At 34.4% G+C, this 15,503-nt stretch overlaps 2 protein-coding genes across 3 annotated transcripts; both read right to left on the bottom strand.

Moving 5' to 3' along the window:
* Positions 1 to 950: 950 nt before the first annotated feature.
* Positions 951 to 5,369, bottom strand: LOC112765145 (GPN-loop GTPase QQT1). Its single transcript, XM_025811020.3, has 12 exons — positions 4,880 to 5,369; positions 4,537 to 4,768; positions 4,370 to 4,414; positions 4,200 to 4,279; positions 3,793 to 3,867; positions 3,324 to 3,427; positions 3,087 to 3,243; positions 2,897 to 2,984; positions 2,160 to 2,232; positions 1,952 to 2,082; positions 1,364 to 1,455; positions 951 to 1,254 (listed from the first exon to the last, which is right to left on the bottom strand). The coding sequence occupies exons 2-11, from the start codon at positions 4,626 to 4,628 to the stop codon at positions 1,398 to 1,400; spliced, it is 903 nt and encodes a 300-aa protein (XP_025666805.1). The 5' UTR covers positions 4,629 to 4,768; positions 4,880 to 5,369; the 3' UTR covers positions 951 to 1,254; positions 1,364 to 1,397.
* A 6,117-nt stretch (positions 5,370 to 11,486) lies between these two features.
* LOC112767365 (uncharacterized) lies at positions 11,487 to 14,944 on the bottom strand. 2 transcript variants are annotated; one of them, XM_025813227.3, is made up of 9 exons: positions 14,623 to 14,944; positions 14,093 to 14,248; positions 13,899 to 13,992; positions 13,315 to 13,434; positions 13,147 to 13,195; positions 12,783 to 12,882; positions 12,606 to 12,667; positions 12,370 to 12,428; positions 11,487 to 11,943 (listed from the first exon to the last, which is right to left on the bottom strand). In XM_025813227.3, the coding sequence occupies exons 2-9, from the start codon at positions 14,242 to 14,244 to the stop codon at positions 11,839 to 11,841; spliced, it is 741 nt and encodes a 246-aa protein (XP_025669012.1). In that variant the 5' UTR covers positions 14,245 to 14,248; positions 14,623 to 14,944; the 3' UTR covers positions 11,487 to 11,838. The 2 variants fall into 2 exon arrangements, with proteins under 2 accessions (XP_025669012.1, XP_025669011.1); XM_025813226.3 differs by having other exon boundaries at positions 14,093 to 14,251; positions 14,623 to 14,906.
* Positions 14,945 to 15,503: the final 559 nt, after the last annotated feature.

Genomic DNA, 15,503 nt, shown 5'->3' with positions numbered 1-15,503 from the left:
AATATTTTTAAACTAATATGATGCATTTACAATTAGCCAAACAGTTCGTCTATTCTTTATTATTATTATTATTATTATTATTATTATTATATACACAACTTTCGGTATATGCCAAGACTAGTACACTAGTTTTAGATACACAACAATTATCATTTTTTTTTTCTGTTACTTGCATTGCTTTCTGAATGACTTGGTCATATAGAGCACCCGGTGACCAACAGTTAATAGCAAACTTGCTCAACCAAAAAATATAAATAAATAAATAAATAATCGGCTGACTGCTTCAACTATGTCAACTCATTTAACTTCTTACTAAATTAAATTATTAGTAGCCACGACATTCGTGACGTTATTGGCAAAAATAAATATATTTAACAGTAATAATATCTCTGAAATTGTGGAAAATATTTTTTATAAAGTGGAAATTTATGTACATTATCTTTATATAAAATTGATAATAGATAATAGTTTAAATAATAATTTAATTAAATGTCAAATCATCAAATAATTTAGAACAATTTAGAACGGTCAACTTTACATAAAAACTATATACAAGTCTTTCACTTTTTTATAATCATATTGTATCTGCGTTAATTATCATCCCTATATCAATAAGGATGATTTGTGTTTTTCAACTTCAATTCGTCATTCTCACTGCTTTTCAGTCCACTGAAATTTCTTAGGCTTTAACATTCAGAGTTTTGTTTTGAACTCCTGAAGTCCTGTTATATGTTATAAGCCTACAATTCTACAACATTCTTACTAGTAGTAATATATCAATATAAAGACTTTACTTGAATCTCTACAATATTATATAATATACCTATAATATACTATAGTATACCAACCTGCTGCATATAAGTGGAATACTTCCTAAAAACTACGTTCAGTGAATAAAAAAATGTAAATAAATAAAAGGCTAAAATAAACACTCTCAACCGTTGGTGGAGTTCATTCAAAATGTAATTTGGATATCAGATATAATAAAATTAGATGTGTTGGCTGCTGGCATAAAACCTTGTTATATTTAATGATTCTATAATCTTAAGATCTGATGTCAACGAGACATAAAACAATATGATATCTCTTTTTCACAAATTGGTCCTACCTCCCACAAACATGTACAGAGTTTTTATAGCTGCTTTTGTTGGTGTTGAACAAGCCATGTAACCAAAATGCAGATGCTCTACTCTCCCTGTTTTCATTATTTTCCCAAGAGAAAATCAAACTCTACAGAAATCGGCATCGCACTATCTGCAGTGATAGTCGCAAACTATCAGTACGGCGTATCAAGTGTTTAATAAGCCACGGAATCACAAGATAAAAGAAACTTATATGTAATGAAGAAAGTAACAATACTCACCAACGCGTCATTTTCTCTCCAATGTTCCTCCATATTAATCATCATAATCAATTTCATCATCCTTCATATACTTCTCTTGCACTGCTGCAACTGTAGATTGCTAAGTCAAGGGAAACTCGGAATAAACATTTCAAGTAAAGCCTCCTCCAGTAATATAGTTACTGGAAATTATGCAATGTATTTGTGACATGCCACTAAATAAAAGTACAGCACTAGCGCTTAACCCTTACTAGAATTATCATTTAACGTTGAAAACTTGATCCAGATTGTAAATCGATAAATAAAAAGAAAAAAAATTCTCCTAATGTAGCTGGTAGCAATGTCATGTTCTCACATCAGATTTATATTCACAATGCAGTTCAATTTAAATTAATATCAAATATTAATATCACAACCTTTTGTATGAACTTATAAAATATGGTTAAGTTCATTAAGGTTTTCAAAAGTTCTTTACCACACTGAAAAATGCAATGCTGGATAGTAAAGTTTCATAATGCACATGTGCAAGTGATGAAATTTTCTAGTGTAAGCCATGAGGTAAAAGGTAAATGAATCCAAAATATGCATATCACGAGAAAGCAAGGATATCTGTAATAATCCCAATCATTGTGACCAATAGCAATCTTGCTAAATTCAACTGCACTTGCTTCTATGCCAGCAAATATGTACCCGTTGCTTTTGTCTATCAGCTTCACTAAATTTCCTACACTCTCTTTGTCCTGAAAAGGAAATCTAGGTTTAGGATTGTGAACTCTGCCATGAACACATTCAAAGAACCCAGAGAAATATTATGTACCTGAATATCTAAGGTTGTAAAACTCACAAGACCGAAGTTGTCAATAACTTCACACAATTCCTTTGTGAGCTTTCTGCAAAAATATAGATTACTCGTAAAAAGAACTAGTCGGTGTATAATAAACCAGAAATTCTATGCAAGGATGGAAGGATCAGAACATTCAATTCCATATCCTAAATGTTTCATCAATCTGTTGGTCATTGGTTTCTTATTGAGTCAGTTCTATTTCATAGGTTGTACCCTAAGAGTGCATTTATGAGTTGAAGTTTTCAAGGGGAAGGGTAGAATGGGAAGGGTCTGAAGAGTAAAAAATACATTATGCTTTAAACTATTCTCTTCTCTCCCTTTCCATCCAAAACTCCAATTGGCAAACACCCGTTAGAGGACACTCCATTCCTATCACAGGAGAAAGAATTCATGAAATAAAAAAAATATATTTTGTCAGTGTACTTCATTATTATAGTTTACAGAAGTACACCAACAAAATAAATTCCATGGATCCAGTTGAAACAGCCACTTCCACCATTTCCAAATTTTCATTAAGCAGTTATTTAGCATGGCAGATGATCATAGATTCATGGTAGACAAGTCAATTACACAATACAGTACAGTGTGGAATTCTATGACTTCAGAAAGAAAACAGTTAAAAGTTTTAAACAATAGTCACAAAACATCAAAATTATATTAGAATCCAAAACATGCTAGTAGGTAAAAGAATCTCCAAGAACAAATCCCACCTGTATTTCGCAGAGCGAGGATCCTGATCAAGATGGTGTTGTAAATATGACAAGTCTTCTACGTCTGTATAGAAATCAAGATTAAAGGCTGCAACAGTCAAATCACAAAGTTAGTGCTGAAATTTGCCAAATATAACCAGCATCAACAAATATATATTTAAACCGTAAATTCTAAAAGTAATTTCCGCACCTAGCCTCCCATAGCTCTCAATTAAATCAATTTTTGACAAGACATTTATGTGAGGGAGTTCTAAATGTAGCATTGTTGATAAGGATAGAAGCAATGCACTGACATACTTCCCAGGGTCACTGCAAAGATGGGCATCAACCAGATGCACTGCTGTTAACTGCATAGAGCGAACATAAGATTAAGTTCTCAAACTGATACACAATTAGATATCACAAGAAGCAAAGAAAAGAACTATACCCTTAGGTTCAATTTCTTAATGAGTTTCATGATAACACTCTTGGCATTTGAGTGAAGAAAAAAGAGTTCCACTTGGCCAGGAAAATCAAAGAGTAGGTAGTGATCTGAAATGTTAATACTATTGTCAGCCCACTATGGATAACATAATTTACCACATTTTCAGAAACTTATTAACCAAATGTCACTCTTCTGACATTAATTACTCATGCCACCCTTCCTATATTATTATAAACAATCATAATTAAAACAAAAATAGCAAATCAATTGTCACTGTGGTAAAAGGGTGGCTTTGCGTAATAGTTATAAAAAGATGGTATTTTGATAATAAGTTTTGAAAAAGGTGGCACATGAGTTAAAAAAAGCCATACAAAGCAAGATAATAGCAGGTTGTAGTCTGCTATGGATAATGCCAGTAATTTTTATTTTTTAGCATTTAGATCTATACAATATGGCATAATAGCAAACCAACCTTTTAGAAGTGGTTCCAATTTTGCTTCCAACCAGTCGATATTTTTCTCTATATAATCCATACAATATACGAGACCTGCTTGTAAAAGACGAGAAACTTCAAACTGTGCAGCCTGAGACTATGATATAAACCTGAACCCTATGTTTAGGGTTTAGGTAGTGCAACATATCCACAGAACATTTTATTAGAACCATTAACTTGCACACTAAGCAACTAGTTAGATTTCTTGGAATCCATGCTTCCAGAAAGAAAAAATCTAGAAAACATTCGTCCTATGTCTACACTTCAAACAGTCCATCACACAATTCAATTGTTTACACTTTGCAGTACAAAAAACAGATAGAATTCAGTTTAAGAAGAAAAAAATACACATTAAACATGAAAAGCTATGTAAGTATTAGGCTTACCCCCATTTGGACCAAGAGAATGTTCCACCATTACATCACTGAGTTTCACAAGCTCCTCAATGTTCACAGCACATTCATAGCTATATTTTTATATTAAGGGAAAACACATCAATTGGAACATACAACTAAAATGGAACATTCTGGATAACAAAAATTGTAGAGAAGGATACGGTAATGAATCATTAGCAGGATCCAAATTGACAATAGCAACCTTCCTGCAATCACAAAGAAAATATACAAGGTTAATACAAGACCCACATTAGTAGAAAACGTAAAATTAATCCAACTATCGAAACAATGTATTCAATCCTGTTCCCCCATAAAGAGTCAGGCTAACCTTCCAATAAGATTGAGGAACTGAGACATGCCATTGCAGTAAGTTGTTTTGCCTGAGCCAGGAGGTCCAACAACTACTTGCCCAAAAACCATCGTTTCTTCCTTTCAAATAAAAGAAATCAAAGTTCCCAGAATGCACAACCAACTATTCTGGACATAGTTGTCAGAACCCAATCCAAAACCAATTCAACTAATTCAGCAATTCAAAACCAATTCAACATTTCAATTCAACCCTGCCATATTTATTTCTAATCAGCTCATCAACCAATCAACAATAAAATTCACAGCAATAACACAAGAAATTTCACGGAAAAAAAAAACTGAAAAAACAAGTAAATGCTCACGGCAGGAAAGAGAGTGGAGCAGTGGAGCAGTGGAGCACACCACGAAGAGAGCTCAAGGCTGCAGGAAGCACAGCTCGAGACAGAGACAGAGACGCGAGCAAGATGCAGGCGGCCGGAGGAGGAGACGCGAGCGGAGGAGAGCTGGTGGATCCGGCGAGAGGCGCTGCGACGGAGGTGAGCGTGCGGTGGCGGCGTGGCGGTGAACCGAGGTGACAGAGACAGAGCTGAGGTGGCTGCCGTTTTGGAAGGTGGGTTCAGCCGTTCGGTTCTTCAGGAGGCCAGGAAGGATGAAGTCACGAAAGAGAATGGGGGAGAGTAGCAAGGTGGAGCTGAAGCTTGAAGGAGACAAGGATGGGGGAGAGTCTCAGTCTCTCTGAACTCTGAAGGGAAGGAGAATGAGGGAGTAAGTGCTAGGGTTTCGTTTGGGGATGGGGTATTTTTTGTAAGATTAAAGTGATAATTAGATCGTTGAAGATGTTGACTTCGGACTAATTAGTTTTTGACGAAAAAAAAAGTATTAATTAGATTAGAACAAATGTTGGACATGTATATATCAATGAATAGTGTAACATGAAATCGAATTGTCCATATATTTTGTTATTTACAGTGGTGCATGTCTCGTTCATGTCACATGAGTAGAAAAATCATATAGTTTTGAACAGTGAAATATTTATTATCTTCTGAGTTTTTATATGCCTTTTATCAATTGTTTTCTATTTATCACAAATTCTATTAAAATAAGTGAAGTTTTGTTTCAAAAATTGTTATCTACATGACTATCATTTATAAATAGATATGTCAGAGTAATTAACAGTACATATAAGTATCACCGTTAAGTTTTAATTGATGAACACTGTTTGTTATCCTAGAGGATCAAATTGGTACTTTTTTATCTTTAGAGACTAATTAGTCCGAAGTTAAAATCTTCAATGACCTAATTGTTACTTTACTTTTTTTTAATTTTTTCAATTTGAACCGATCCGAGTTCTCCGATTTTCCACCAAACCAGCTAGTTCAAACCGATTTTCTTTCTTATCCGGTTGCATGCATCACCCGAACTGATTACATAATTAATTTACCGGTTTGGTCTGATTTTGACAACTATAATGTTGAAACAAATAAAAACAAGATACCATTAATAATCAACAAAATTAACTCAGAAGTCAGAATCATAAAAATTAACTCACTGAAGAGTGAAGAAGCAGTGGAGGTCTAGAGGAGTGCTTACCGGAGAAGGGAAGACGGCCAACTAGCAGAGGCGTTCGCGAGGAGGTGATGGTCGAGCAGTGGAACAGAAGTGACCATGAGGAGAGGCGTTCGCGGTGAGAGTGACACAGAATGAGCTCGAAGAGAGAGAGCTTGAAGAGAGAGACGCGACGGCAAGGAGAAGAGTTCCGGCCCGAGCAGACCTTCGCGACGTCGAGAAGAGAGCCGAACTGCAGAGACCATTTTTGGCGACGAAGGCACGCTGTCTGTCCCAATCCCGACGGCAACGGCACCCTCTGGCCGAGGAGAGCAATTCGGTGATGGAGAAGGTGGCTGCTAGGGCTGCTGGTGGTAAGTGAAGGGGTCTAGTGAATCATGTATGAGGGACTGAGGGTGAGTGGGTTCAGCCGTTTAAGGTGAGAGAAAAAATTAAAAAATTTAAAGAGATAATATTTAATTTGATCCCCAACTTGCATTTGAGCCTCAATTCAGTCCTAAAGTTTCAATTGTCTCTATTTAATCTTTAAATTTTGCTAATGTGACTCATATTAGTTCTTGAGATAATTTTTGGCTTACAGACGTTAACAAAACACTGACATCCGAATATCACGTTGAACTCTATAAATGACGTTATTTTTATTTTGGCACTTAAATAGCCAAAAAACATCATAAGTGATGTTTCATTGAAACTTTTCTTCCCAAAATAAGTGATCAGGCATCGCTTTTTGGCTATTTAAGCGCTAAAACCACAACGACGTCATTTTATAAGTTCCAACGTGGTATATGCCTATTCAGGTTAGCGTTCCATTAACATTTGTGTGCTAAAAATTATCCAAAGACTAATGCGGGTCACGTTTACAAAATTTTGAGACTAAATAGAGGCAATTGAAATTTCAGAGACTAAATTAAAACTCACTTACAATTTCAGAGACCAAAATGAGTATTAACTCAAATGAGATATCATGTCTTGGAAATGGCGTGCTGATCTTCGGTTGATCTTGAGAGATGCAAATACAGTAGCAGACATCATGGCAAAGACTGCAATGAGGACTATTTCTCCCCAAGTAGAGCTTTCATTGCCTTGGAAGAAGTTTGAGAGTAGTATTCAGCGGGACTGCCTTTCTTAAGCAGTTTCTTGTTTTTTTTTCTTTCTTAGTTTTTGTTTATTTTCTTTTAAGTCACCAAAAAAAAAATCAAATTTAAATAACGTAGTTCATAGGATAGGCTTCTGATCCGTTGTACCTTAAAAACCGGACCAATTTACACATTTCATCAATTAACTATCAATTCAACTAGTTCTCTTATTAATTTTTTGTTAGACTTATCACAACCAAATTGGCCAAAGGAGCTAATATTATAAATTTCACAGAAATGTTAGGCTACCAAGCATTTTTTGAACAAAGTGTTTAACTAAATTTCTGTGACCTTAAAAACCAGACCAATTTACATAATTCACCAATTAACGATCAATTTAACCAGTTTTCTTATTAGTTTTTTGTCAGACAGTTTTTTACAACAACCAAATTGGCTGAAGTACCTAATGTTATAAATTTTACAGAAATGCTAGACATTCAAGCACTTTTTTTAACCAAACTTTTAACCCAAGTCTTCATGCGCTCTTCTCTTTCGGACATAGGTCTTCTTCTTCTTCTTTCGTTATTGTCGTCGTCATCATCGCTGTTGCCACTGCCGTCATCGTCGTCACTACCACCACTGCTTGATGTTGTTGTTGTTTAATTTCTTCTTCTCTTTTTTTCCTCTTCAGCCTTTTTTATTATCATCATCATCATCCTCGTCGTATTCATCTTCTTCTTCTTCCAACCAATAAAATATGCATAGTACATAATTTTGATATGCAACACAAATTTTGGGGCATAGCACAGAAAGTTTGATGTACCGCTGATAAACTCTAATTTTGTGGTTTATTTTGTATTTAATTTAGGGGGATTTTATCAACTTATCCCACATTTATTCAATGAAATATTATGCTTTTGTCATTCTCCCTAATTTTATGCTTAAGAGTGAAAACATGCTTTTTAGGCCTTAAATTTGTCAATTTTAATTCACTTTAATTCCATTCGATGCCTTAATATGTTTGTTAAGTGATTTCAGATTCATAAGGCAAGTATTGGATGGAAGAGGTGAAGAGAAAAGCATGGAAAGTGGAGAATTCATGAAGAAATGAGCATTTGGAGAATTGAGAGTCACGCGCACGTGTCATCTACGCGTACGCGTGAGAAGGACATTCATGGCCACACGCACGCGTCACCCACACGTACGCGTGAGGAGGAAATTTGTCATCGACGCGCACGCGTCGACCACGCACACGCGTGACGCTGATCACGTGACCTCATTAAAGTAAATTCGCTAGGGGCGATTTCTGAGCTTCCCACGCCCAAATCCAACTCATTTCTGAGGCTATTTCATGCAGAATTGAAGATTGGACAAAGGGGGAGCAATTAGTTAGTGTAGGAAACATGCTTTAGGTAGTTTCTAGAGAGAGAAGCTCCCTCTTCTATTTAGAATTAGGTTAATTTCTCTTAGATCTAGGTTTAATTTCTTGTTTTCATCTTATTCTCTTTACTTTTCCTTGTTCAATTGCTTTGATTCTCTTAGTTTTTCTTGTTAATTTCCCTTTTTATGCCTCTTTTTACGTTGATGAACTCTTGTTGGATTTGGATTTTCTTTAATGTAATTTATATTTCCATGTCTTTTATTGCTTTCTTGAGTTATTAGTGTTAATTTTTTGCATTGGGTAGTGGTAGATTTTATTATTCTTGTAATTTTACCATACTTTTATTTTATGCCTTCCAAGTGTTTAACAAAATGCTTGGTTGGATGTTAGTGTAGCTTTTTTAACATTCTTGGCTTGGAAAGAGAAACTATGCAATCTTGAGTCATTAATACCCAACTCATGTTGGTGATCTAGAGTTGTTAGTTAATTTTGTTTCATTGACTCTAATCTCTTGCTAATTTAATTAGTAAGTTGATTAGAACTTTTGGATTGAGATTAACTAGTCTTATTTGACTTTCTCTCATGTAAAGATAATATTATACCTTCTTCTAATGTTAGAGATGACTAAATAGGATTAACTCTTGTTAATTATTGTATTATGATTGATAATTAGGATAGAAAGCCTATATTCTTAATCCTTGCCATGAATGTCTCTCCTTATTAATTGCTTTCTTTAATTGTTTGCTTTACTTTTCTTATCATTATTTCCTTGCATTTTTAACAACCCTAAACCCCCTTGAACTTCGTAACCAATAATTAGGCACTCGATTGCATTTCCTAGATAGAACGACCCGGGATTAATACTCTCAGTTATTTTTATTGGGTTGGACTTGTAACAACCAAAATTAAACTTTGATTGAGTATTATTTGTCGGTTTGGAACTATAGTTGCAATGAAGTTATTTCCTCTAACCGAGAAAAAAATTCTTAACTGACGATAATACTCTTTCAGCCACACATAAATTTTTGGAGGACTACATACCCAGAATATTGACTCACCCAACTAACAAAATACATTCGCAACAAAAGGTTGTGTGTTATGTAAAAAAAAATTTGTATGATGTATGTAAAAATTTATATACATACTAATGAAATACACACAATACATAAATTTTGATGTACAACACAAAAATCTTAGTGCATAGCATAAAAAATTTTGATGTGCAACATTGAAATTTTTGGAGGACCACATATCTAAAATAGTGGCTCATCCAACTAACAAAATACATTTGCAACAAAAATTTGTGTACTATGTGCAAAAATTTATGTACTATATCAATAAGTTTGTTATATGTAAAATTGTGTGATATGCTTTGAAATTTGTATTATATCAATAAGTTTATGTGCTTTTTAACAAAAAATTGTCTACCGAGAAAAGCGTGAAAAATGAGCGCTTTTTTTTTTTCGTTGGACTTTGCACCGACTTGGTTGAACTTGATTACAAAAACACTTGTACTGTAGCACCAATCTAAATTTTAATGATTTCATAAATTTTAGTCTAACTATTTTTTATTTTAGATGAATGTTATATAAATCACTTGTATTTTTTTTACATAGTTTACTTTAATATTAAAATTTGGATAAAGTATACTTTTTATCTCTACCATTTGTAATTTTTTTTAAATATTTCTAACATTTAATTTCATTTAATTTTGTCTCCGACCTTTTCGATTCATTCAATTTTATCTCTAACGTTTAAAATTTGTGTCAAAACTATCTTTGGAAGTTTCAATTTTATTCCTAATATTTTACATGGAATTAACGTCTAAAATATTTTTGACACAAACTGAAGATGTTATAGACAAAATTGAATGCAACTAAACATTAAAAATATTTTAAAAAATATCGCAAATGTTAAGAATAAAAAGTATATTTTACACTAAAAATGATCGATAAATGAAAGACGATTTAGGATTTTTTATCTCATAAAGAAAATTAGTGCAAATTTATTTCTTTTTATTTTTATACTCAAATTTATGTACTAAGATGAATAGCAATTGTTTTGTACTAATCCCTCAAGCATGGCAAAAGCACACAAAGTGGACAATCTTCTCAAACAAATTCCAATCTCATCCTCTAAGAAAAATCAAATCCAGAAAAGATAGCTAAAAGACACACACTCTGTGATTGGAAGGCTTGATTTAAGTGGGCATCTTATATGCTTCCCAAACAACCACATCCGAGTTCAAATCTCACTGATGGAAAAAAGAACTTATATATTGTAGTGTGTGTGAATGTGTTGTGTAATATTGTAAGAGACCCAAAAAAAAATGGACACACTCTTATCCAATGTGCTTATTTTGGAGAAAAAACAACACAACCAAGGGACACACGATGGCAGGAGTTGATATAGCCTATGTTTATGTTATGTACTGATGTGAGGAAGAGCTAATCAGCACAATACCGTCCATAAGCACAATAGAAAAGTGATTTGAATAAAAACATCAAATTCACACGATTCATTTGCTTGAAAAGTTTTTCCCTTTGTGAAGGAAAAAATAAAAATACAAACAAAATAATGAATCCTAAGAGAAAACCATACCCCAAAACAGTTCAAAATAGTAAAGGGTATCCAATGATGTTTCATCAAGCTTGATACAATCCCTAATGCACAAGAGCGAGAGGATCTGATAGAAGTAGGGTGTTGAGAATCGATTTGTGCACAAGTTTTGAGCTCATAGAGCTTGGAATAAACGTCTACAAGACTTCGATATGTGCAGCAGCAAATAGAATGACTCAAAATTAAGAGGGAAGGGGAAATACAAATACCTTATCCCTACTCAGTTGTTGGTTGTTAAATGGAAGAGGCACTGTTCACTGCAATGAGAGTGTATTTCAAACGGCTGTAACATATACATTCATAGCACAGCCAAGCGAGATACTTGAATAGGAACAATAATAGGAACAATAATAATTTCCACAAATAAAGTTGGTGCATCAAGCCAGCAAGTTATGGATAAAGACAGTAGTAGTATGACTTAAAACACAGTACAAAGTTGAACGTCTCATGGGAAAAAATCATGTTTCTTATGATTATGGACATTCAGAAAAAAAAAATGCAACTAATGTGTAATTTAAACTCTGGTTATCAGTGCTTTCTAATAATAATGAAAGGTGTTGGCTTTGAAAATACACTAATAGCTTCAACACGATCAGCAACATCTTTCGCTGTGGTTATACGTTTGGTTCGTATCCTCCTGTTAATGCAAGCAATTAAACTCCCTATTGCATAACATTGATCAATTGACAAATTTCCTTAACACAGCTTCAGCGCGTTGCTCGAAATTTGGTAAGGCCCAATCATGTTGTGTTATGTCAAGATTGTCTTTCTCAGCACTCAAGCCCTGCAAACAAAATTTTTAGGGGGAAAAAGACTTAGATTGCATATTCATTCGACTCCCAATTACACCTTACTATATTCAATTTATTTTCCCATTTTCATCATTGAAGCACAACCATAACAACACAGATTACCCAAGTCCTTGGGCATAGACCACGTTTTTTTTCCTTCTCTCAACACATGGTTCAAATTACACAACGATGACACCGCGCACACACAATTCCATCCCCTCCCCCAGGAAGAAAACACTAAATGTATATGACAGATTTTATCATTTTTTGTTAGAAATATCCAAAAGAAGGGGAGGGAGAATTCAATTAGAAATGCCATAAACATAAAAAAGTGAAAAAAAAAAATTCATATTTGACAAGAGAGTAAATATTGATATTCTCATTTATGAAAACCTATAAAGTCACTCATATGTGTGTACCTTCGAAGGGTCCATTCCAAATCCACCCATTTGCATCATACGTTGTGTATCATCCACAGCTGTAGCGAAAACAACAACACATCAGCATTCTAGTTAGTGATCATTCTTATCTAAGATTTGGAAAACTAATGAAAAACATGCAGAATATATTATTAAAAAAAAATCAAATTCATGAAATAGAGGATATAACTAAAAGCACATATATAAAAGTACCCGGTTTTCAAACCATAACTAACCATTTTCCTCCCCCAAGATGAGACTAAACAATCCTCGTAATCCAAACAAATTGAGGAAGTACCTAAAATGTGATCACAGCAGTTAAACTTGAGTGAAACAAGTAGATGGATACCAGTGGAGAAAAAAAAAGAAGGGGGGGAGGGGGGATTCACAAGTTCCATTAAAATGAAAATTACCAGGAGCGGCTGCTAACATAGCTAACATCTACTGTGCTTAGGTCTATTCCATTCTGTAACATCGACCTAAATCTCTGTGTCAACGGAAAGGGTATCTTGGCTGCAAGAGAGTTAAACATTTAACAAAACAAAATTAGTGATTCTATGGCACTAACATAAGGAATGAAATGTATGTGCTATGTAAAATGCCAGTTGCATAGTTATTAACAATGATGAAAAAGTTCAAATTACACCTTAAGACAATTTATATGAACAGAAACACTGGAGAAACATATAGAAGCACAGACAGAAAAAAGATTCCAATCAATGAAGAATTGCCGAGTGGGGATGAAATTAGGAAGGAGAGCAAAGTGTAAAAAGTTACCTGCTACAAAACCAGAAAAGAAAAAGTTCACCCAAGCAAAGGTAAGAGTCTGTGGAACAAGAGGAAACACCAAAGTTATTACAACATCTTATAAATAACATTTGTAACATGTAAGGAGTGCAATCCAATATCCTATAAAAAAATGCTATGTAAGTTTAATTTTTACACCTGAGGAATGATCATAGAAAGGTTTTTCTTCATCATATCCATGGCCATGTTTGGATCGGAGAACATCTGAGCTTGCGGATTCTGCGCTTGTCCCTTTGGAACAAACAACAGCCCATTTTCCTTCAATAAATATAAAAGTAACAACTAGTTTAGGGTTATTAACTTGTAAAGAATTTTAGTTCTGGACTAATGTTGTAAAGATGTCAAATGAAAATTCAGATTTGTTCCTCAAGTATCCAGCAACGGATCAGAGGAACAAAGTTCAAGCAAAAGCAAATAAGATCGTGCCGTAAAGTCGCACAACATAAGTGGTTATATTCTTGACTTAACTCTTACATTTTTTTTATATTACTATTTTGATCAACTCAATGGATTCTGAAAATTTCCATTAAATCAAATGATTTTACAATTCAAATCATGTTACAATTTCATGTTTTACGTTTTCAATGTTATCCTTCGATTTTATGTAAAATCGAGATTTTAACTGCTTGCCCCCACAACAACAGACAGTAAATGCAACCTAAATTTCTCTCAATCAAGATATTATTACACATCTAAACCATATGGAATTTGAGTAAACAAACCTCGTTACAAAAGTAAATCTTGCGAGCACGGAAAGCTTTAGCTGGAATAAAATTCGCTCCGGCACGCAGGTTCCGAGCTCTAAGCATCACTTGCCTGAATAAATATCACCAGAAAATCACTCTGATGTTACACTAAAGATAATTAAAAAAGCAAAACAGCTACATAATAGTGTTGAATGGGGAGAGGGAATTACCCTTCTTTGACAATTTTGACATCAGGGGTTTGGGAAGAACGCATAAGCTTAGAGACAAAATACCGTAGCACACCAATTAGAACCATAACCACAGAGAGAGGGATCAGCACCCAGTCTCTGATTGCAGTATCTAGAACCAGATCTTCCGCCATTATTCTGCTAATTAATCACAACCAAATATTCAATCAATCACCAAAACAATTAAACAAGCTTCCGATTATATGCATGGGATTTGCAAATATGATCTCAGATAGAAAAATGGTTAATTTCCCTAATAATTGCCAAAATGCGTTCTAAATTTCTAATTCACCACATCCATAACTAAAATTTTACTATATATATAGACGACACTAACAAATTGAAATCTACAATTATCATCACATGGTTGTGGATTTTAAAATTTAATCCAACACAGGTCCCAGCAATAACAGTAGAACACAGAAGACAGAAGGGGCGTAGTAGAGGAGGGATGGAGGGGAGGCTGATGGCGCCGCCATTGACGGAGCTGGAAGTTGGATGGGAGGGCTTACCAGCTGAGGGCAGTCTCAGATCCAAGCAGAGGAGACGTACAGAGGACGGATGGAGGGGAGTCTGGCGGCGGCGACGTTGATGGAGCTGGAGGCTGGATAGGAGGTTATCGCTGCGTCGTCGATGGAGCTTGCGTCTGGAGCAGAAACTGACGTCGTCTTTGGAGAAGGCTCGGAGCGGACGCCTGGCCGGCGGGATTCGTGGCTGAGGAAGTGAGGATGAGAGCCAGAGGACACGAGAGGGAGCCGTTTGGTGTGGTGTGGTATAAGTGTACTAGTGTTTGTTCTTTATTGTGGGAGTGTTTTATTTATTTATTTTTGCCGAGGAGCGATATGCTAGCAGATTTTGTGATTTATAGTCATTAATTAGTCATTATTAGTAATTTTTTTAATAATGTGAGTTATGTCTAATAGTAAAAAATTACTTATTTTTCTTTTGTTGGTTATATACAAGTCAAATTTTAATAAAAGTATTAATTTTTTAAAAAGAGATTAAGAGTGACAAAACGGACCGGCCCACCCAATCTCGCTTTGCCCCATAAAACGGCCCGTCCCGCTAACTAGCACAACCCCGCATTATGGCGAATTGACAACTCTGCTAACTAGTATATTTTTTTTGTCTCAAAAATTTTCGTCTTATTTAACTTCTTAACGTTTTAAAATCATCTCAATTTTGTCCGGACATCAATTCTATTAATAAATTTCTAACAGCAATATAACATTGAGATAATTTTAAAATGTTAGAAATTTAAATAGAACGATTTAAATATTAAGAACAATTTTAGAACTTACTTTGATACAAAAACAATATTTTATTCTTTAAAAAATTAGATAAAAATATTTTAAAAATAAATATTATTAAAATTTCAATCTATTCTATTTTT

This window comes from Arachis hypogaea, chromosome 17 (genome assembly GCF_003086295.3).
Source record: "Arachis hypogaea cultivar Tifrunner chromosome 17, arahy.Tifrunner.gnm2.J5K5, whole genome shotgun sequence".
NCBI lineage: Eukaryota > Viridiplantae > Streptophyta > Magnoliopsida > Fabales > Fabaceae > Arachis > Arachis hypogaea.
The sequence above is the reverse complement of the archived record's forward strand: the minus strand, read 5'-3'. Positions and strand labels throughout refer to the sequence as shown.

Coding starts and splice junctions, on each gene's coding strand:
- LOC112765145 (XM_025811020.3), bottom strand. CDS start 4,628: ATGGTTTTTGGGCAAGTAGTTGTTGGACCTCCTGGCTCAGGCAAAACA. Junction 2,083..2,159: donor TTACAACCTTAGATATTCAG/GTACATAATATT, acceptor TTTCCTTTTCAG/GACAAAGAGAGTGTAGGAAA. Junction 1,456..1,951: donor AATGATTGGGATTATTACAG/ATATCCTTGCTT, acceptor TTAGCAATCTAC/AGTTGCAGCAGTGCAAGAGA.
- LOC112767365 (XM_025813227.3), bottom strand. CDS start 14,244: ATGGCGGAAGATCTGGTTCTAGATACTGCAATCAGAGACTGGGTGCTG. Junction 12,883..13,146: donor CTTTTCTGGTTTTGTAGCAG/GTAACTTTTTAC, acceptor ACTCTCTTGCAG/CCAAGATACCCTTTCCGTTG. Junction 11,944..12,369: donor TTGGAATGGACCCTTCGAAG/GTACACACATAT, acceptor TTTTGTTTGCAG/GGCTTGAGTGCTGAGAAAGA.